The 24,515-nt window shown below is 35.7% G+C and overlaps 1 protein-coding gene across 3 annotated transcripts in view; it reads left to right on the plus strand.

Moving 5' to 3' along the window:
• The window catches only part of FUT8 (fucosyltransferase 8), a 321,610-nt gene that overhangs the window by 244,036 nt on the left and 53,059 nt on the right, over positions 1-24,515 (plus strand). For all 3 annotated transcript variants that reach the window (XM_059915753.1, XM_059915752.1, XM_059915751.1), the window contains one exon: positions 17,039-17,276. In XM_059915753.1, the coding sequence (XP_059771736.1) occupies positions 17,039-17,276 (238 nt within the window). The remainder of the gene's footprint in view (positions 1-17,038; positions 17,277-24,515) is intronic.

The following is a 24,515-nucleotide window of genomic DNA, read 5'->3' on the forward strand; positions in this document are numbered from 1 at the left end:
TTGTTTCTGCTTTCCCTCACTTCCCTAATTAGTAACTGTTTTGAGTCTGCTCTTTGGAACTCAGAAGGCCTAGGAGACTAAAACCTTCTTATACAAACAAGAAATGGGGGACAAAGAGGGGAATTAGGACCGGGGAGGGCCCCACAGTGTCCTGCTCAGTTTCAATTCCCCTTTTCTTTGATACTCCTCAATCCTGAGGGGAAACATGGGCAGGACAAAAAAGGAATACAGTTTTGGATAGAGAAGTTAATCATACATTTGGCAGGGGAACTTGGTTTTAAGGGGACTCAGTTTCACCAGGTAAAACTAGCCGCCAGAAAGATGAGTCTAGATTTTAGTAGCTCACACATCAGGAAAATAATGCTGCTTGTGTAAATAGAAAGTAATGTGGGCATTGGAGAATCTCCTTAGGTTTATTGAGGGACTAAATAAATCTATGTGACTCACAAATGATAAAAGGTCTCAGAAGTTTTATCAGAGTAGTGTTACTGAGTCCAAGCTCACTCTGCCTGCCGCATGACAGACCAATAAATCGGGAGACGAGGTGTTGAGGCGAGGAATACGACTTTATTCGGAAAGCCAGCAGACCAAGAAGATGGTGGACTAGGGTCCCCCAAAAAACCATCTTATAGGGGTCTGGATGCCAGTTTCTTTTATAGAATCAGAGAAGGAAGTAAAGTAAAAAAGGCAGAACAGAGAGGGAGAGGCAGGGAGGAAGTAAAGTAAAAAGGGCCACCAGTCTTGCAAAACATCTCCTGGAATGGCCAGTCTCTGGCTGGGATGTGTTAATTTCTTCTTTCTTGCAGCCATTCACAGGTGGGCAGGGTTCCCTGAGGCAGGCCATTATGTATGATTATAATAATAAAAGCAACGAAAAGCAAAGGCTAAAGTCAAAGAAACAGATCCAACATGGAGTCAAAATTGGCTCTTCCCTGTTACAGTAGAGTACAGAATAGAGCAAGATATAATTTCGTATATCCTTAGGGAGCATGTATTCCTACCCATCTTATCTGATGTTGGTTTTCCTTTTGCCACACTATTTTTACAGATTTTACTGGCTTAAACCAGAGGTCAGCAAATTACTGCTCTCCAGCCGAAACCACATCAACTGCTTTTGTAAATAAAGTTTTATTGGAACATAGCCATGCACATTTGTTTATATATCATCTATGACTGCTTTCAGGCTACAGTGGCAAAGTTAAATAATTGTGCCAGAGAAAATGTGGCCTGCAAAGCCAAAGATATTTACTGTGTGGTCCTTTACAGGAAAAGCTTGCCAACTGTGGCCTAGACAGTGATAGAAGTAATTCTTAAATATGTTTGCCTTCTATTTTCCTTTATTTCTTCCTCTGATTCCTTCAATTATATATGAGCTCTTGTCTGTATTTGAGATGTCAGCTCTCTGGGCATATCCCATTGTCAGCCACCTGCTGAAGCTCCTGTCCCAAACAATTAGTTATTTTTCCCATTCATTAGACCATGGGACTAGATATGAACGGTATGTAAGGACACAGGAATATATACTCTCTGCTTTGTCACAAACTTTGGGCACTATCTGTTCACTTAAAATCATTATTAAGAGCACCATGATCCTCTTAAGACATAGTAAGGAATAACGTTAATGATGGCGAAGCTTTCAAATGCAAAATGATGCCTTCTTAAATACTGGAACAAAATCTTGATTTATTCTGAATAATATCAGGATCTATAAGAGGGGATTTGAAGCATCTGTGCTAATGAAATCAGTTTTCATTGTACTTTATCTTCAATTTCTTGCATGTTGGAGGTAGAGAGGGAATGAGGGTTAGTAACAGTTTTCCTTTAGTTCATAATTTTCTTCTGTTTTACTCTATATTAAAGCTCTGCTGGTATATTTGGGCTATTGTTGTCATGCTATCACAAGAGGCTCTAATAGCCAAAAAGATTAAGATGCAGATAGAAAAAGAAGCATCTAGAGATTTCAATATGGAGAAGTGGGGGGTCACTGACTATATCTGAACGGATAAAGACAGGTCATTATTTTCACCATTGTTTGTTACTGTTTTCTCTCAACTATTTCATGTCTTTCCCATAACAATTGCACTTTTACTGCATTCTCTTTTTATTGGCATAACCACTGTTCATTATTAAACAAAATACATCACCTATACAAATTCAGTATTTTTATATATCTTCACACTGTGATTTCTTCTACCAAGCTGATGCGTATCAGAGGCTATCTAGGATTCTTGGAAGAATTCTAGTTAACCTTCTGACAATAAAATAGTCCCACGGCTTTGGACACTTCTCTTGCTCAGATCTACCTGAGGTTGGTGGGTTTTTGTCTGTTTGCTTGTTTGGAGGTTTTTTTGGTTTGTTTATGTGCTTTATTTTGAATTTTGATCTGAATCCTCTCTGCCTGGAGTGATTAAAGGTGGCTGGACTTACTGGGTTTAGAAGTATCAGGGCTAGCAGAGGAGACCATATCTTGAAGCTGCAAGTATCATCAGAAATAAGGAGGGGTTGTTATAGTATGCCATGTGAGAGGATTGATTATATGTAAAAGGTTAGGGGCAGGATAGATACTATGTTTGGCTTTGCAACCAAAGACCTAGTGCCCTGCCTTTTCTATTTATATAATTCATGAAAAAGGAAATAAAGCTGAACCCTAAGAGAAAGCTTTTATGTATAAGGAATCCTTCCTGTGTTTAAAGCCTACAGCCTATAGAGGCTTTGAATGATCTCTTTGCGTTCACGACTAGAGTTCTTTAATTCAAACAAATGTTATGTTTTCCTTTTACACAAGACGATACAGTGCCATATTATTTTCAAGTTTAAACTTGTTGAAAAACATTAGTTTACCATTGTTTTATTGATTGATTGATGGCTGCGTTGGGTCTCTGTTGCTGCACACTGGCTTTCTCTAGCTGCGGGGAGCGGGGGCTACTCTTTGTTGCGGTGCGCGGGCTTCTCATTGTGGTGGCTTCTCTTGTTGCGGAGCATGGGCTCTAGGCACGCGGGCTTCAGTAGTTGAGGTGCACAGGCTCAGTAGTTGTGGCGCGTGGGCTCTAGAGCTCAGGCTCAGTAGTTGTGGCGCACAGGCTTAGTTGCTCCATGCATGTGGGATCTTCCCAGACCAGGGCTCGAACCCGTGTCTCCTGCATTGGCAGGCAGATTCTTAACCACTGCACCACCAGAGAAGCCCCAGCTTACCATTTTTAAGAGGAACTTATACAATCAAATGCCTCTGGAAACACAAAGTCATCCATTTGCCAGTAAGTAAGTAGCATTATAGATATGAGTTAAATATGCATTAAATGTTTGAGAATATCTTGGCCTTAAAATACAGCCTTCTGTTTCTGGATAAGATATAGTAAATACATTATACCCTATTCTTCCTGTTAATTGCAACTGAAAAAAAAAAAAATTCCTGTACACAGTAATTTTCTTGTGTTTTGTTTGTTTGCTTGTTTGTTTTGCCTCCTGTATATTCTGGGTGGGGGTGCTGGAGAACCCTCCAAACTAGAAATATCAGTGGACGGAGCTGGAAAAAGCCCCATTTTTATTATATCTACCCTATTCCAAGTGAACATAATGAAAAATGTTTCACCACTGCTCCCCTCAGGTGTCACAGTTGTAGAGAATGAGCAGATAGCCATGTCCTCCGTACCTGCCCTGCAATTAAAAAGGGCACCCCTACCTTTCCCAACTGGTGTTACAACTGCAGAGACTTTGGGAAAAGCCTTGTTCACCATCGCCACACTGCAGTAATGAGGCAGTTCCCATTTCCCTCCACTAGAGTGGAGGGAGGGTTGTGAAGAGGAGGGAGCTAGATAAAGGGACTTTTAGAATCTATGTTTGAAACCCTGGGCAGACCTCTGAATGTCCCATGCATGAAACTGATCAGAATCAATATAGAAAAAGGTTTGAGAACTGAACTTAGGTATGATATACCACCCAGGCTTCAGACTGGCCTCTGGGTAGTCCACAAGTGGAACAGGACAAAAGAGCACTGAAAAGGCATTAACAATTAAATTGACATTTGAGCCACAGCTCATAAACGTGAGCTAGGAGTCCAAACAGTTTGACTGCCTACTAAAATAGATAATTTAAATAGAAAGCAGAGTCTCATAACATAATATTCATCATCATACCAAGAACCAGGAAAATCGTAATTCAAATGACAAAAGATAATCAGCAGACACCACACTCAGATGACACAGATGTTGGAATAACCTGACAAGGATTTTAAAGAAGCTATAATAATGAAAATGCTCCAATAAGCAATTACAGACTTGAAACAAGTAAAAAAATAGAAAGCCTCAGTAAAGAAATAGATGATACATGGAAAAACCAAATAGAAATTTTAGAACTGAAAAAATATAATAACCTAAGTAAAAAAAACTGGCTCATAGTAGAATAGCTATAAGAGAAGAAAGAATCACTGCACTTGAAGTTAGATCAATGGAAATTATCCAGTCCAGCAACAGAGAGAATAAAGATTTTTTAAAAAGTAAACAGGGCCTCAGGGATCTGTGGGGCAATAACAATTTTTTAATTTTTATTTATTTATTTTTTTTATGTTTGTATCTTTGGAGTCTCGGAGAGAATTAAGAGTGAAGGATTGACAAAGTGATTGAAAACTTCCTAAATTTGGCAAACCAACATATTTAGGAAGTTGAGCAAACTTCTAAAGGGAAAAACCCAAAGTAATCCATTCCCAGACACTTTATAAGTGATTTGCTGAAAACTAAAGACAAAGAAAAAATTCTTTAAAGCAGCCAGAGCAAAGCAGTTCATTACCTACAATGCATCTGAATCAGAAAACATGGAGGCCAGAAAGAAGTAGTAAGACATATTTAAAGTGCCAAAAGTAAAGAACTATCAATCCAGAATCCTTCGTCCAGTGAAAATATGAGATGAAATGAAGACATTTTCAGATGAAGGAAAACTAAGAGAGTTTTTTGCCAGCAGACTTGCTGTAAAAAAGGAAATTCTTCAGACAGACAGAAAGTGATGACAGAAGGAAACATGGACTATCAGGAATGAAAAAAGTACAAATGAAAGAGTAGATACAGGGTAACTGACTAGTTTCCTCCCCTTAAGTTTTTAAAATGGTTTGATGGTAAAAAGCAAAATTTATAATATTGTCTGTATAGTTTTCAGTGTAATTTTTTTTCATTCTCAGTTTTCCCTGAGATATAAAGCTAATTTTTAAGACAAAAGGGGAGAGAGTAAACAGACCTAAAAGTTATAGCAAGGTTTCTGCATTCCACTTGAAACAATAAAATGTTGGTATGAGTAATTGTAATAAACTATGTGTATATAAATTGTAATCCCCAGAGCAACCATTTAAAATACTCTATGACGATATGTACTTTACAAAAATAAACACTATAGACGAACCAAAATTGAATACTAGATGAAGTTCAAATCATGCACAGGAAAGCAGGAATAGGTGTTGGATTTTGTCAAAAGTTTTTTCTTTATTAATTGGTGTGATCATGTAGTTCTTCTTTAAACTGTTAATGTGGTTACATTGAATGAATTTTGAATACTTAACCAGTTTTGCTTTTCTGGAATAACCCTACTCGGTCATGATATATATATTAAAATGATAAAAAATATGTTGACATATGATAAAAAATGTTGACAAAATCCAACATCCATTCATGATGAAACACTCAGCAGACTAGGAATAGAAGGGACATTCTTCAATCTGTTAAAAAAGCATCTTCAGGTAACAACCTACGGGTAATATCACACTTAATGGTGAGAGACTATTTCCATAGGCTTTTCCCCTAAAATTGGGAATGAGGCAAGGGTGTGTGCTCTCACCACTCCTGTTCAACATAGTAATGGAAGTTCTGTGCAGGGCAGTAAGGCAAGACAAAGAAATAAATGGCATACATACTAGGAAGAAAGAAAATTGTCTGTATTTGCAAGTGACATGATTGTCTGCATAGAAAAGTCCCAAATAATCTACCAAAAAACAACAACCACACGATAATAAAACTCGTAGAACATTTAAGTGAATTTAGCAAAGTCACGGGATATATGATCAGCACACAAAAATTAATCATACTTCTACATCTCAGCAAGAAACAATTAGAAACCAAAATTTTATGCCATCATGCCATTTACACTTATTCGTAAAAGTGAAAAAGCAATACTTAAAATACTTGTGTAATGCTGATGAAGGAAGACCTAAATGAATGAGTGGACATATTGTGTTCATGGGTTGGAAGACTCAGCCTAGAAAAACTGCCAGTTCTTCCCAATTTGATCCGTAGGCTTAACACAATTCCCATCAGAACTCTAGCAAGTCTTTTTCTTCTTGTATGTATAGACAAATTGATTTCAAAATTTAAATAGAAAGGCAAAATAACTAAAATAGCTAAAGCAATTTTGAGAAAGAAGAATAAAGTTAGAGGAATCACACTTTCTACCTTTAAGACTTACAAATAGAGCTAAAATAATCAAGATAGTGTATGGTGTTGGAGGAGGGGTAGACATGTAGATCAGTGAAACAGAACAGAGTCTAAAATAAACCCACATAGGTTCGCTAACTTGCTTTTTTTCCATTGAGGTGAAATTTACATAACATCAAATTAACCATCTTAAAGTGAACAATTCAGTGGCACTTAGTGCATTCACAAGGTTGTGCAAGCGCCGCCTCTATCCAGTCCCCAAATATTTCATCAGCTCAAAAGAAAACTCCATACCCATTAAGCATTTGTTCTCCATTCCCCCATTTTCCCCTTCCCCCAGCCCCTGGAAACCACCAATATGCATTCTCTATGGATTTCCCTATTCTGAATATTTCACGTAAATGGAATCATACAACATGCGACCTTTTCTGTCTGGCTTCTTTCACTTGGCATAATATTTTCAAGTTTCATACATGTTGTAGCTTGTGTTAGTACTTCATTCCTTTTTATGGCTAAATAACATTCCATTGTATGGATATACCAATATTTGTCCATTCATTCACTGATGGACATTTGGGCTGTTTCTGCCTTTTGCTATTTGAGTACTGCTATGATATACCTGTACATGTATTTGTTTGAGTATCAGTTTTCAGTTCTTTTGAGTATACACCTATGAGTGGGCAATTGATTTTTAAGAGAGGTACAAAAGCAATCCAATGGAGGAAGCATAGTCTTTTCAATAAATGATGTTGGAATCATTGGACATCTCATAAGCAAAAAATGAACCTTGACCTAAACCTCACACTTTACTTAAAATTTAACTCAAAATGGATAGTAAATCTGACAGATAAAATAAATGTGACATGTAAAACTATAAAGCTTTCTATATGTAAAACTGTAAAACTATAAAGAAAATCTTTGGAATAAATCTTTGTGACTTAGGCTAAACGTTCTTAAACGTGACACCAAAAGAATGGTTCATAAAAGAAAAAAAAGTAAATTGGACTTTTATCAAAATTAAAAACTTTTTGATCTGAGAATGTTACCCTGTTAAAGAAGATGAAAAGACAGGCCATAGACTGGGAGAAAGTCTTTGCAAATCACACATCCAAGTAAGGTCCTGTATCCAGAATGTATTAAGAACTCTTTAATCTCAACAGTAAGAAACAATCCAGTCAAAAAATGGGTAAAAGGTTTGAATAGACAACTTTACCAAAGGGTAAATATGGATAACAAATAAGCACACGAAAAGATGTTCAAAATCATAAACTATTAGGGGAATGCAACTTAAAAACATAATGAGATACCACTACACACCTATCAGAACGGCTAAAGTCATGCTGAGCAACCAGCTCTCTCATAGATTCTTCATGGGAATATAAAATGGTACAGCCGTTCTGGTAAATAGTTTGGCAGTTTGCTATAAAGTTAAACATGTCCTTACCGTGTGATTCAGCAGTTATACTGCTGTATTCTCATCCTAGAGAAATGAAAACTCATGTCCACACAAAAATCTGTACACTCACATACATGACAACTTAATTTGTAATAATCAAAACCTGAAAACAACCCAAATGTCCTTCCATGGGTGAATTAACTGTGGTACATTCCACATAGCAGAATACTACCCAGCAATAAAAAGGAATGAACTATTGATACACACAATAACTTGGATGGGTCTTAAGAGCATTATGCCAAGTGATAAAAGAGACCATTGGTTCTGGAGAACAGAGATCACTGGTTCCCTGGGATTAAGGTTTGGGGAAGGGTGTGACTCTAAAGGGGATAGTGTATGAGAATTTCTTTGTTTTGGTGCAGCAGTTTATATCCTGATTATGGTAGTGGTTACATGAGTCTCTACATGTTTTGATAGTACTATACCAAAAAAAAAAAAAAAAAAAAATGAGTGCATGTAAAAACTGGTGAATCCAAATAAGGTCTATATTATAGTTAATAATGTTGTGTAATGTCCATTTCCTGATGTTGATAATGTACTGTGGTTAAGTAAGATGTTCTCATTGGGGAAAGCTGTGTGGAAGGTACACAGTAACTCTACTGTGTTTGCAATTTATTAGGGGTCTTAAGTTATTTACAAATAGCAAAAAAATGCAGAGTCTAAGATTTTCAAAAGTAAAGAAAATAACATGAATTGGTTAGAGCAGTGTTAAACTGAGGCGGTGAGAAAAGTGATCTTAACAGGTTGGGTTTTTTTTAATCGAAATAATAATAATAACCAGGGATTCCAAAGAAATTTCTGCTCTGCTAATAGTGGATTCTCAGTGCATGGCTAGCTGCATGGAGAAGTGGAGCAAAGCCTCTCCCCAGGAGAAAAAGTAGCAAGATTTGACATCTGGGTTAATTATTGTTGATGGTTTGATTTAAAAGCCAGCGAGTAGACAAGTGCTATAAGTACCATTTCTACCTTGAAGAATGGCATTTTGCAGAATGGAAGAGCTGGCAAAACAGTGTAAGTTATTTTGACTTTTACTTAAAGCAAAAAACAAACCACCTGCAGCAGCCTTTGCACAAGAACAAAGTTCCAGCCAGCGTTTCTCTTTTGTGTCTGCTATCTACTTTATTTTTGAATCCTGTATAAGTCAGAGTTAACCATTCTGGAGCTTGCTTTTACTTTTCTCCTTCTTTCTCCTTCTCCCCTCTTCTTCCGCTGCCCACGCCCCCACCCCCCTCCTCCTCTTCCCTCTTCCCTCTTTCCTCTCTCTCTCTTCTCTCTTCCAGCTTTCCCTCCCTTCTCCTTTCCTCCTCCCTCTTTCCCATTCTACTACTTCCTCCCCCCTTTTCCTCTCTCCCTCTTTTTTTTTAAGAGAGTGTCTGCCTGCCATAGCATGCCTGTATTTTGATTTTGAGGAGAGAACCCCATGAATCCTGTTAAGTAAAATGATGGTGGGTGGAGGGCCTTTCTGAAATTCAACCTTAATTTTGTAAGCATGCTATTTTTAACCTGACCAGTTCAGCTGGTTCTGAGACCTGGGAATCAGGCTATAAACTTAGGGACAAATATTGAAGGTGCTTGAGGAGATACATCTTCTTTGCATTTATGTAGGATTGGCAGAATCTGGCTCCTCAGGTAACTTAACTTTTCTTCTCTAGCCTTGGAGGGAGTTGTGTTTACATTAGATTTTGAATGAGAGAATTAAACTTGGATGCATCTCATTCTTTCTCTGCCTTCCCTTTGTGGCTGTTATGGAAGCAGACAGTATTACCCAGGTTGCTCTGATGTACTTGAACCTGAGATAGAGGTTTTTTAGAGACTACCTGGAATACCCAGAGATGACAGAATACTGTCTCAAAGACCATTAGTAGAAGAAATTCCCCACATTTGTTTGTTACTTTCTACTGGATCTGTAGAATTTCCATCTTTTAAAAAATGGCTTCCAGACATTCAATAGAGACTTCTAGGCAAAGAGCAGAAGTTTAAAAAATGCATTTAAAGTAAGCCAATTAATTGGCTTTACTTACCAAGAAGAGCTTTCTTCTTCTCTAACTGTATAACTATCTACCTTTTGCTTCAATCCGTCAGGATAATAGCCTGTAAACTATGTATCTTGATATCTTTTCTCCATTAAGTTTATACTCTTGAAGTTTTATAAAATGCCCACAGGGAAATTGATTTCCTGAAGCACTGGGTGGCCTACTTGTTGGTCAGCTATTGTGTTGTTCTTTCTACTTAAAACAGATTGTTCTCTGCCAGAGGGGTGGAAAGCACACCTTGAAACTACCTTTAACTTTGCTATGAAAATATTCTTGTTTAATATGTTAAGAGACAATGATTTCCAGTCTTGGCTTTTAAAGATGAGAATGCTTTTTAACTTTCTCTTTCATGGTTAACTATGCCCAGAGTCTTTATTTTAATTACCACTGTGTAGTACTTCAATTATTTTGTTTGCTTCATTACATTTTCTGCTTTCGTTTTGAAAATAATTTTAGAGAAATAAAATCAAATTGTTTCCAATACAATGAAGTGCTTTCACCACGCTATTAATGAATCTTTTCTTCATTACCAACACAAAGCTAGATGTTGCAAATCTTTTTAAACAAACAAATTAAAAATTGTTTAGTCTTATGATTAGAGTGGACAAAGAGCAGAATAAAATTTAACTTACCTGGCTCATTCCTTTAGTGACCTTTCTTTATCGGAAATAGGAGCTATTTGTGGTTTAACTCCTCCCTATAGAAGGAATGTTATTAAAGAGGAGCTGGAAGGATCCCCAGGGTTCTGATTCTTAATCCTTAAATGTAAGACCTAAAACTCTAAAACTACTAGAAGAAAACAAAGGGGGAAAGCTCCTTGACATTTGATTTTTTTAGATATGACACCAAAAGCACAAGCAACAACAACAATAAAAAATCAACAAGTGGAACTAGATTAAATTGAAAAGCTTCTGTACGGCAAGGGAAACAACAAAATTGAAAGGCAATCTATGGAATGGGAGAAAATATTTGTAAACTAGATATCTGGTAAGAGGTTAACATCCGAAATATGTAAGGAATTCAACTCAATAGCAAAAAAAACTGAATAACCTGATCATATTATGGGCTGAAAACCTAAACTTGACGTTTCTCAAAAGAGACATACAGAGGGTCAACAAGTATATGCTAAGGTGCTCAACATCACTAATCATTAGGGAAACGCAAATCAAAACTACAAAGAGACATATCACCTTATAATTGTTAGAATGGCTATTATCAAAAAAGGCAAAAGATAATAAGTGTTGTGGAGGATGTGGAAAAAGGGAAACCTTTGTCCCCATTCCTGTTGGTGGAAATGTAAATTGGTATGGCCATTATGGAAAACAATATAGAGGTTCCTCAAAAAATTAAAGATAGAACTACCATATGATTCCAGCAATCCCACTTTTGAGTATATTATCTGAAGGAAATGAAATCAGTATCTCAAAGAGATATCTGCACCAGCATGTTCATTGCAGCATTATTCAGAATAGCCAAGATATGGAAACAACTTATAGTTCTATCAGCGGATGAATGGATAAAGAAAATGTGTGTGTGTGTGTGTGTACAAACAGCAATGGAATGTTATTCAGCCATAACAAAAGAGAAAATCCTGCTATTTACAACAACATGGATGAGCCTGGAGGACATTATGATAAATGAAATAAGACACAAAAAAGACAAATACTGCATGATCTCACTTATATGTGCAATCTAAAAAATTCATAAAAGCAGAGAGCAGAACAGTAGTTATCAGGGTCAGGAAGGTGGGGGAAAGGGGGAGATGTTGATCAAATGGTACGAAGGTTCAGTTATGTGGGTTGAATAAGTTCTAGAGAACTAAGGTGCAGCATGGTGACTGTAGTTAATAATACTGTATTGTATACTTGAAATTTGCTGAGAGAGTTGATCTTAACTGTTCTCCCCACCAAAAAATAAAACGTAACTGTGTGAGGTGATAGATACGTTAATTAGCTCAATGGTGGTGATCATTTCAGTGTTTACATATTTTTAAACATCATGCCGTACACCTTAAATATAATCAATTTTTATTTGTCAAGTATACATCCATAAATCTGGGGAAACAATGACCCGGTAAGTGCTCTGAGTCTGTGTTTCTTGCTGCATCTTGTATTGAAGACATCATGGGGCGGGGGGACGGATAAGAGCACTGGGCGATGGATTAAGAGACCTGAATTCTAAATTTTGGCTTGCCACCAATTAGTGTATTTTTGTGACAATGGATTTGACATCACCTTTGTCTCTGTACATGCAGTTCTTCTGAACTAATAGTTATTGAGCATTTTTTCTTTGCAAGAGATGCCTGGAGATATTATATCCAGTTTATATTGACTAAATGCTTTCTGTTTGTTGTTGATTTAGGCTTTTTCTGTAGTGTTTTGGTCTGTAGTAACTGGGCAGATAAGTGAGGGAAATTACATTGTGGCTGGAAAATTTTCCTCTGAAGAGGCTTTAATTTGTATGGAAAATCTAAACAGTCCTGGCAAAAGGCTTTATCTGTGATTTAATTTAAAAGCCATGGAATCAGTACTATATTTTGTAATATTATATCATTAATTCACAATTACTACTAATTTACTAAGTGAAGGAAGTAGAAACCTCTAAATCCTAGCATTGCCTAAGTACTATAATAATGCTTGTGGTTTACTAGTTGATTCCAAATAATTCTTTTTTAGCAAAGTAGAAATTAAACTGGCTTCCTTATTTGAAATATATCCAAGAGTGACTATTTTCATATTTGTAACCAAAGTAAAATAGATATTTTAGCATTTTGATGGTGCCTTTAGCGAATTAGTAATCATTTAGGTTTAAGAGTAGCTGCTTCCTTTAATATACTGTGTTAGTTAGAGGAATATTGATTTAAATATGCTTCCCAATGTTGATTTACAAGACAGTGAGAGCAAATATAGTTTTCAGTTCTGTTGAGATAGGGTCATTCTTGGAAGCTAACAGCATCATAAGAAATGCCTCAGATAGTGTTAAAATTTTTTAAAAGAGCTGAACAAAAGGAAACTGAATACAGAAGAACCCCATTTTATCTTAAGTCCTCATTTCTTATATGTCCTATGGTGACAGCTTTGCTGCAGAATTATAACTGTAAAAATGTTACGTAACATTGTCAGCTTACAAGGGCCCATGATTGGGCCACCTTGTAGCACTAAATGCAAAAAAGTATTTCATTTATCCAGTGTGAAGTAATGTTCTCTTGAGATTATGAGGATAAATGAGAAGTATGTTTGAATTAGTTTTGAGCACATAGCATGTATTTTAGCCTCATAGTGTCTCTGAGATGGAAGGATGGGTGAGCAGGAAGAGGTTATGGAGGGAGGTAATTTTTATCTCAATTTTAAATTACCAAATTGAAGCAAAATCACACAATTGAATTCATAACAGAGCTTGAATTAGAAAAAATATTAAACCTCTGCAGTTCTTCAACTAGAACACGTTGTCTTAAGTAATTTTGACAAATTTGCCTCCTATTCTAAAGCTTAAATAACATCATCATCGAAAGAAGCAAGAATGCATGTGCCTATTGATGAGTCTGACTTTAAGAAGGCCCTGTATACAAAAATCCTACGTTATAAATATAATACGTAGAGTTTATAAAGTAATTTTACCTTGCCCTTCACAATTATTCTTTGCAATATAGGCCTCCATTGAATAATGGAAAAAGTACATTTACTTAGCAGTTCATAAACACAATAAATTATATCTTAAAGATTTATTTTAAATGCAGTTTTATTCATAGCCCTTTCCAGTCCAGCTGAAAGTGACTTTTTTTTCCTCTTCCATTCCTTAATTCCTTGTTTACCATGGTCTTAAAACATTTAAATTGTCTATTGTAGTTATTTATGTATGTAATTTCTTATTCTATTGGATTGTCATCTCCCAAGTTTCCTTGTATAAGTTAAGTACTTAATAAATATTTATTAAATGAACAAACGTTCGCCTATACTTGATCAGTGAGTGATACTCAAGGCAGAAGGAGGGAGAAGTAGGACGCTCTCCCAGGGGAGAGCATTACGGGGTAGCATTTTCAATCTGTATTTCCCCATCTCCCACTCACGAATAAGAAGTGCTTCCTAGTGAGCCTACATCTGCTTGGAGTGTATCATATTTCAAGTGTGTGTGTGTGTCAGAGAGAGAGTGAGATGAGTGGAGGGAGTACCATAAGAAGGGAGGGAGGGGAAAGAGATAAAGCATTATAACATGGAACAAAACTATCTGCCTGCATTTTGGCCGTTACTGGTAGAGAAATGTACAAGAGAGTGATTAGGCACACAGGAAGCAAATGAAAAACAGATTTTATCATCAGAAATAGCTACCCTGTTAAAGTGATAACATGATTAAAGTAAAGCTTCTTTTAGTAATGAGGCCCTTCTCTATATTATTGCTTATGGATGAGACAAACCTTCAAGCTTTTTGTAGACATCAACAGAAAAGTATAAAACCAGGATCAGTGGTAATTGACAAAGTCTATTTGGGAAGAAATTTGGAGATTATATATATGCATATATGTATGTATAACAATGGCTCTGTTTCCCTTTTATAGACTCCCATAAATCTCTTATTTGTTGCTACTTCATAACAGTGGTGGATAACAAAAACTTAGCTCAGATAAGGGGTTTTCTGTGAGGTTCCTTTCCATCAGAGTAAATCCCTATCCATCTGAGTTGTTGCTTTGTTTACCTTTTATATTATCTGCTTGTTTTTTCTAGATCTTTGTTCTGATGACCCTAATCTTGTGTTAGAAACACATATACTTTTTCTGTTTCTCGCTGTCTCTCTCCTATTTCTGAATCTTTTATGAGCAAGATCCTTTGAATTTTGCAGACTTTTAAATATTATTTTGGTAAGAAATCGGGCTGTGTCGCTGAGCTTTTTCAGTGTTTTGTTTAACTGTTATCATTCCAAACAGCCATTCATTTTCTCTTATCACTTCCTGCCTTAAGAGTCTTCCATTGGTTACCTTGTATATGTAGACCTTTCTCATTCCAGAACCACACATAATAGATTTTTTTCCCTTTCTCTGTGTTATCAATACATAACAGAAAGATTTAATATATTCTCTCGTCAGCTTACTTTGAGACACATTAAGACTCTTGAATTACGCTTCATTTCATAAATTACCCTCTTCTTTCTCTTAGGCCTCAGTTCTTGTGCTCGAAACACTGGGTTCTAATTAAACTCTTAAGAAACACAGTAGATGTGTATTTTTTAATGCAGATGTGTCTTCTTTTAAGTAAAAAATCTACAGTTTGAAAACTAAAGGTCATCTGTTTCAATTATTATGTTCCTTTACTCTTTTTTCCTTTAAAAAATGTGAAGACTAATATAAGATATAATAATATGGGAAGCTGGTTGTGAGGTATATGGGATCTCTGTACTAACTCTGCAATAATTCTGTACATCTAAAAGCAGTTGTAAAAGAAAATGTTTATTGAAAAATATATGAAGGACATTTTCATTCATATGAATTTTAGAGATATTCAAAGTGCTGTATTTCTTACAGTTCATGAAAAATCTGACAAATGTCGATATTCTTTGCTCTCTTAACTATTGAATTAATAATAAAGCTTTGAATATTCTTTATTCCCAGATCCTTGTATAATATTAGAAGAAAGTAAATGATAAATTGGTCTCCCAACATCACACCCCCTCTGTTCTTCTTAACTCTTTTGTGGCTGTAGCACCTGGAGTGGGGATCTTTATTGCCTTAGGAGTCTGCCATGAGTTCAAAGTCTCAAGTGAAGAGAATTCAGCAACTCTAGTACTTGATTGAGGAAACAGTATTGACCGCGTCTTGCTGAATTTTATCTGGGCTCTCTTGGGTTCATAAGGGCTCTAACTCTTCAGAAGGCTCTTGATGGTATAGGTTCTGCTTTGATCTGAAAGGACCAGCCTGCAGTGGCACACCTGAGTATGAAAGATACTTCTTTTGAAAGTAACGGTGTGTGGCATTTTCCTTTTTCAGCGTTTCTTTCAGAATCATTTTATAGCCTTACCATCCTAGCTTTTGTTTCTAGGACTCTACTTTACAGAGCAGATGATATCCCTAGAAAATAGTTGTAGATTTGTGGTTTGGCAACTGCTTTATTAAAGGCTCATATAAATTGAGAACTGATTACCTTGCTTCTTGCTATGTGGAAGAAAAGATTCTGTTCCTGAAGGTACCCATCCTTTCTCTTCCCTTGCAGACAGAACAGCTTGAAAAATTTCTCAGGCTAAGGAGTCCTTGTCAAAACAAATTTTTATTTGAAGAACTAAGATGCCTAGGGATATTTAGCAACAGCCCATACAAATTACAGTGGAATTGAAACTTTAGAATAGGAAAAAAGAATTTTTCACGTTTGCTTAACCCCATTGCACCCACTGTTAGATAATATTAAATGTTTTAACCACTTGCTATTCATCTTATAGCAAAACATGTAAATATTAAAAATGGATCTCCTGATTAAAAATTGGCATAGCACATTCTCAATACATCCAATATAAAACATGCTCTACATTTTATTTTAAAAATTACTTGTATCATCAATACTGGTTTTTTGAAGAAGTCCCATGACTGATATTTTTTAATTGTTGAACTCAGATATCCTTTTACTCAGTGGCTTTATTTCCATAATGAAAAAGTACATTTTGTTGGTGACATCTCGAATTCTGGAATAGATGGAATTATTAGTTAAATTATGGTTTTTCTTTTAAGATGATTTGTTTCATCAGTGAAGTTAATAATCTCAGAATGCTGAACTGCACATGGAATAAGCGAACTATTTTGCTTCTTTCATAAAGATTTCAGTGTGTGCAACTTTGAGTTCAGAGAAGATCATACTTGCATGTTCTGAGTGATAGAGAAGTGAAAGAGTATTTTTTAAAACGTAACTGCTTAATTTCATGTTTGTTTAGTGATGTTTCCAAAGTAACTGGTCTTTTTCACTGCCACCTCCATAAGTATGCACATAAAATTTTCAGTGGATTCTTTGAAATATAATCTTAAAGCTGAATTCCTTGCTTAATTAATAAGATATACTGGATTAGTCCTGGCTTATTATATGATTTTTGACATTTGTCACCTATAAAGAGAAGTTAACCTCTCAGTACAGCTTATCTTCACCTTTGTTTCTCTTCCTTACTGACAGAATCCCAAGGACTGCAGCAAAGCCAAGAAGCTAGTGTGTAATATCAACAAAGGCTGTGGCTATGGCTGTCAGCTCCATCATGTGGTCTACTGCTTCATGATTGCATATGGCACCCAGCGAACACTCATCTTGGAATCTCACAATTGGCGCTATGCTACTGGAGGATGGGAAACTGTGTTTAGACCTGTAAGTGAGACCTGCACAGACAGATCTGGCATCTCCACTGGACACTGGTCAGGTAAGAAGCCTGTGTAGTTTGTCATCTCTCTGTGTTGAACCGCTGCATAACCAAGTTATCAGATTTCTATGTACAACCTTATGGCTCATAGTCGTCTTTTTCTCTGCATCCGTGAATGCTATACATTATCCAGATAAAGTCTGGAATAATAATATTTTATTCACAAAATGTTTCATGATCAATTTCTTCCTTTTTTTTTTTTTTTTTTTGCTGTGCCACACAGCATGCGGGGATTTTAGTTCCCCGACCAGGGATCAAACCCATGCCCCCTGCAGTGAAAGTGCAGAGTCCTAACCACTGGACCACCAGGGAATTCCCTCATGATAATTTCATTTCTGATGTTCATTTTTATCCGGATCTAGCAAAATCACTAAGTTTTTTCAAGGAACATAATTTACTCTTTTAATGATTATGATGATGATATACTTCACTTTTTTGGGTGCTTTCACATTATTGTACTCATTTGATCCTCCAAATTATCCTTTAAGGTAGACTGGTGGTTCTCAAACTTCAGCATGTGTGAGAATCACCTTGAATCAGAAAATACTATTTTCTGATTCAGTAGGCCTGGGGTAGGGCCTGATACTTGCATTTTTGACGAAGTTTCCAGGTCCAGGGACCACACTATGAGAACGACTTAGGCAGACAGTGCAGGTACCTTTATCTCCATTTTACAGTTGAGGACAATGAAGCCTAATTTGTTTATGTGATTTTAATTTTATTCAGGAAACACTTAATGAGGAATAATGTGATTAAGGTACCATGCTAAGCCTGAGAAGAGATACAAAGATCAGCAAGAAATTTCTCTTCTCTCCAAGGACTTGGTGATAGAGGGAATAGAGTATAGGTAGAGTTTCTTACTGCTAGTCTCTTATTCTTTCTACAACGACGATCTTTAAACAAGGTCCCAAGTTGGGCTACCTTTGTAAAATCTTTGCTGTATCATTTTGTAATCTTGGGCAAGTTACTTAACCTAGGCCTTCATTTCCTCATCAGTAAAATGAAAAGTAATAATTCACTTACCTCTTTGAGTTGTTGGTGGGATTAAATGAACTAATATGTATAGTGCACTTAGCACAGTACCTGATATATGAGTTCTAGTAATTGTTAGCTATCTTTAATAGCCCTTATTCATTGAGTACCGACAGTGTGGCAGATATTGAACTAAGTGACCAGGTGAAATGCGAAGTAAGTCAGTACACTATCTCTGCACTCACATCTTGTGAGAACTCCAGTATTTTTCAAAATGCTGAGGCATTTCAGTTAATGTAATTTCTTATGGAGCTGAGCACCTTTTTTCACAAGTTAAAACCCTAGATGTGCAATAGAGAGCTATGTCATTGGCAAAGTAAATAACTTTAGTTCCTTTGTTTCTTTTTGCCTTCTTTGGAAAATACAGGTAATACTTGACTTCACAGAAGTGTCAAGAAAGTCAATTGGGTAATTTCTATAAAATGCTTTAAGTTGCTCTATAAAATGTGCTATATGGATTTAAAGTATTATCTTGTGATGTGAGTTTTGTTTTCCGTAGGATTATTTAGGAACCTTATTTGGTATATCAACATATTTTTTTCTTTGTAATTCACTTCAAATTTTAAAGTGAACCTCTTCATCTAGAACCTACCTGAGTTTTAGTTTTGAGGTTACCTCTTCCATTGACTGGTCTGTAGTTTATAGCTGGTACAGATTAGATGTCAAGGTTAGGAAGATACAGGAAAAGCAACTCTATCAGTCTCACTGTGGCTAACTTTTTCATTTTGTGAACTTAGTTCAGTTTCAAGTTTCTTTGATTGTGGAAGCATATAGCTGGCGTAGGACAAAGTTCTTATGTTTCACTGTTTCTAGGGAGAGGCAGCTTTCTGAGTAGCAGTCAGTTAATAAAAAAGTAAAAGGTTAGCCTCACTAGACTCGTCAAATTCAGTGTGTAGGTTGGCCATGCCTATATGTTACAACTAGTTACTTGGTTTGTTTGATTGTAAGCCTTCCTCATACATCTTGTAGTCTGTAGTGGCAACTACAGAACATGAAGATTAACAATGGCTTGAATTTGAAACATTCAGAATTTCTTGACATTGCAATTAAACAGGTTCTAAAAATTATCCTTCCTTTATTTATGTGGAATCTGAGGCCTGGTAGATACTAAGTGGTTTTTCCAGGATCACACAGCTTACAAATGACAGAATTCTGGTTAGTACATTCACTCTACCTACATCCAGTTTAAGTCCTTCCTAGTAAGCTCATGCCAAACACCTTACTTAGCAGAATAAGGATTAGAAACTGTCCTGAATGTTTGGGAACTAAATAAGATGACGAATTTAATATCTCTGTCCTCTTTCCTCCTCCTATTCTGTAACTTTTTCCAAATCTTTCATATAATTTTAGGTACTGAAGAGTTACCAATGGTATTTTCTTCTTAGTCATTTGTCATCCCTGATCAAAGAAATCATTTTATCATGGTAGCATAGAATTATAATTTTAAATAGATACTTCCTTTATAACTGCAGGTATTATATAAAATCATATATTTTTCTCCATGCTAATGAATTAAACTGTGCCTATTGGACACCTTTAATTAATTAAACTAGCAGCTATTTTCAATATTCTTGCAGAACTCATTATAACTAAAATAATTTAGATGCTAATCTTATATCTAAAAGAAGGAAGAAGTTTATGTTTGAACTTAGAATACTTTCATTTTTATGAGAAGTATGGTTGCCATCCACTTCCGTATCTGTTTATATATATTATCTATATATGTACCTTTTGGAGAAACTAACCTATTTCTAGAATCAGAGGAATCAGAATGAAATTTAATAACATTAATCCTTCAGTTAGCCATAAATCAACTAAATCTGTTATTGTTCTGACTTGTACAAAGAACCTTGGGATATTTCCCTTGGCACCACTGCCATGAGATTATTATTGTTCATACACACTTGACATGATGTGCTTGCAGGTGGAATTTAGTGATTTCTGTTCAGATCTGTCACCAGTACAGGAATTCGTATGCACATTTGATCATTTGAATAGCCAAATCATGCCTTGGTGTAAGTTGAGTGCTTTTTTTCTCCTTCATTTTTTTTATATTTGTGTATGAAACCGTATCCTTTGTAGTATAATTTGGTTTAGTGAAGCAAAATATTAAAAATTATGCTTCCAGTTAATAATAACGTTTCCCTGTCACCTATAGATGTCCTGTCTGTTCTAAAGTTGTTGATGAAATGGTCAGTTATTCTTCTGTATCGCAAAATGTTTCCTAAACCTGAACTAACTACATGTTCATAGACCTGATTCTTCCAACTACATTCCTTATGATAATTCAGAATGGGAATCTTGGTATTTAATAGTTTGAAGAATCTTTCAACAAAAATTCATTTGTTTTTAAAAGTATTTTGACTGTTTTAGGCTATATATGGCGACCAGCTTCCAAGATGCTTTTCTAGTTGCTAGAAATACTCTTGAATAAATGATTTAGCAATAGGGAACCTCAGCTATTTAAACTCATTTCTCCACAATTTTTTCCATTCTAAAAATTGCACATTTATTCAGATTAGCAGTTAAACCATTTGGGTGTTTTACATTTCCTCCTCTTGTATTTGATTGTCATAAATTGAACTGAATTACTTAATTTGATAAATCTAATTGAAAAGCTTTCTTTTAAATGAAAATGACGACTAGTAAGAAACTGTTTGTAAATATGATAAAATTTAATGCCCTAGAGGTGTCTGATTTAAGTGCATGTTTAAGTAGATTGCCACTTGCTGTATTTAATTACCTAAATTGGATGGTTACCTTCTCTCCATACCTCATTTGAAAAAAAGGTTTTGGTCAAAGAGTTTTAGTTGGCATCCTTACATGGAGGCAACCTTAAACTAGAAGTAATTTAATAAAAGCACTTGCTATGTGCTAGGCACCATGCTGGACTACATGCTGTCAGGGGCAGCCTAGGGGGAAAGGCAGACAACTTGAATGAACAATTAAAATTTATCGTGATATGGATAAGTCCATAGTACTCTAAAGCACATATCTAACATGTATTTGGGATTCTTCTGGAGGAAGTGATTTTTAAGTTGAGGCCCAAAGTAAGAGTGGGAGTCAGCCAGGTAGAGATATGGTAGAAGAATTTTCTGTCATTGGGCACAACATGTGAAAAGAGGCAAGAGAACATCAAGTCATTGGGGAAACTAGAAATAGTTCATTGCAAAGTTTGAATACTGAGAGACTTATGTTTCATTTTGAAAACACGTGTTACTTATAGGGTTTACGTTTAGATGGTTGTATGATTGTGTTCCTCCCTAAAATCCAGGTTTTAATTCAAGTGTCAGAGCTCTTTGTTTTGTTTTTGCTTCGGAGATTGGGCAAAGTTAGAAGCCAGATTGCTTTCAGCTGGCTCTTGGTGTCATCTAGGAGCCATTAAACTCCTTAATTAAAAATTTCATTTTTAATATTTTTTAGCATTCACTCAGTAAAGTTTTGAAAGCTGACAAATACCACAAACTCATATACTCCAGAAAAAAACATTATATTTTTATTAACTGCCTAAAGCACTTCTGTAATGCTGTTTTTCCTGCATTTTATTTAAGATTTGGATAATCTCCGTATGATAACAATTTTGCATTACCATTTTTTATAGAGAGAATAGGAAGGTAATTTAGTCTTCTACCTTGGTTGAGCAATTTTTTTCCAATTTTATTGAGATATAATTGACATATAAACATTGTATTAGTTTAAGGTATACAGCATAATGATTTGGTATGTATATGCTGCAAAAAGATTACTGTCATAAGTTTAGTTAACATCCATCACCTCACATGCTTACAAACTTTTTTCTTGTAATGAGAACTTTTAAGATTTACTCTCTTAGTCACCTTCAAATATACAATACAGTATCGTTAACTATAGTCACCATGCTGTATGTTACATCCTCAGGGCTTATATGTCCTTTTATTGGAAGCCTGTACCTTTTGACCACCGTCACCCTTTTCCCCCCAACCTTCCCCACCCCCACCCCCACCCCACCTCTTTTCACCTTTGGCAACCACCAGTCTGTTCTCTGTTCCTATGAGTTTGTTTTTTTAGATTCCACATACAAGGGAGATCATACAGTGCATGTGTTTCTCTGACTGACTTACTTCACTTTGTGTAATATCCTCAAGACCTAGCCATGTGGTCGCAAATGGCAGGATTTCTTTCTTTCTCATGGCTGAATAATATTGCATTATGTGTGTATATATACATATATGTATATATATAATATTTTCTTTATCCTTTCATCCATCAGTGGATGCTTGAGTTGTTTCCATGTCTGGGTTATTGTAAATATGCTGCAGTGAACATGGGGGTGCAGATATCTCTTCAAGATAGTGATTTCATTTCCTTTGGATATATTACTCAGAGATGGGATTGCTGGATCATATGTTAGTTCTATCGTTTAAGCAAATATCTCACTAAGGTCAAAAGGAAAATCTTCAGCAAGCTGAACACAAATTAAATTATACTTTAACTTTTTCCTGTGAAACTAGTATTTGTAACATTTACAAAACTACTCAGATGTCTATTGGAGTCATCTAAATAATCTAACAAGCTTGTATCCTTAATAATGGCTGATCTCAGATGGACTGATTGATAAACTAATAATATGGTTGATAATCTATAGACATACCTATTAGGATAGGCTATGGACACACTTCTATGTAGTATTTTTTACAGTAATAATATTTTCAGCCTTTGGTGATTGATTAATAGAAACATGAAATAGGTGCATATAATATTTTAGATTTCTTGTGCTGCAAAAATATCTTTATTTCTCTGTTTAGGTAATATGAGGAAGAGGAAGGGATACTGGTCTCTGAGTTTAGCCATGTCTGACCTTAGTTCTGTTGTTTTTAGCTTTCTGAACTTCAGCAGTTAAATATAGCTTCTGAACCTCAGCTTCATTCTAAGAAAGCTCATGATACTCAGTACCTATCTCCCTATCCACTTTTATAGGGCTATAATCACAAGGGAAAATGATTAAGAGCTATAAAAGGTATTAAGATGATTTTCACATACAGTTTATTTTCACTGTCTATGTTTGGTCCCCAAATTTTAAAACAAAAACATAATAATAGAATACATTATTAGATTATAATCTGCAACAATAGAAAAGTTATCCTTTTTCTCTAAGATGAAAACTAGGCCTTTATAAGAGCGTCATAGACAGTTTTCCCTTTTAAAATTATAAAGTTACATGGAAAAATTGAAAGAGATCCAGAGAGGAGAAATAACTTCTGAGAATAACCTCTAAGCGCTAAAATATCTCTGTGCTTAATAAACCTACCATTTAATCATAGTAAAATTAAATAACTTCTGAGAATAACCTCTAAGTGCTAAAATATCTCTGTGCTTAATAAACCCACCGTTTAATCATAGTAAAATTCTGCACCAGTCAGAGTCTCTCTGCAGCTACCTTAATTTTTTTTTCTATACCAACACACCTGAGATAGAAGGTATACTCCCACCTGTAACAGTAGCTCACTATAGTTAGTGATTTTAAAACTGGCTGTGTTTGCGGGGAAGGGGTGGTGGTTCAGGGAGAAGATCTGAAGACTGCATTGGTACCATGCGTAGATGAAAAGCTCGCTATCCCTGCTTCAAGATTCTAATAGGTCTCTCTGCCCTACACCCTACTCTTTTGAGAATTACTGACCTAAACACGTATCATTGCAGGTACGTAAAGACTTTTATTTCAGCCTATATAAGACTGGTTTTGCTGTTCATGGTCCATAAAAGAAAGGAAGATTTTTGTTTCAGGAATGTAAAATACCAGTTAGAATATATGTGTATCTCAGAAGAACTCAAACTACCTTTCACTATGATATCTCCTTTATCTTCAGCTTCCCACTTCAGGAGAGAGAAAGATATCTATGGTATCTCAGTTATAGTTACACAGTATGGGAATAGGGAGCTGAAGCTTCATCCACACAACAGTTTTGCCCGGAGTACCCACACATCTTAAACACAACCATAGATGTTTATTTCCGTATTTATCCTACAAATGCTTTTCCTATCGAGTTATGAGTAAACCTGGGGACAGTGAGTCAGAGGTTTGCAAACTGCCAGGATAAACATGGTACATTCTTCTGGACTATCAGTTTTATTTGCTGATATGTAAGCTAAATCATTTTCAGATAATAAAACAAACAGGATATATAATGGTGTAAAATGAAAATTTTGATGAAACATCAGACTTCAACCCAT

This window comes from Balaenoptera ricei, chromosome 2 (genome assembly GCF_028023285.1).
Source record: "Balaenoptera ricei isolate mBalRic1 chromosome 2, mBalRic1.hap2, whole genome shotgun sequence".
Taxonomy (NCBI): Eukaryota; Metazoa; Chordata; class Mammalia; order Artiodactyla; family Balaenopteridae; genus Balaenoptera; species Balaenoptera ricei.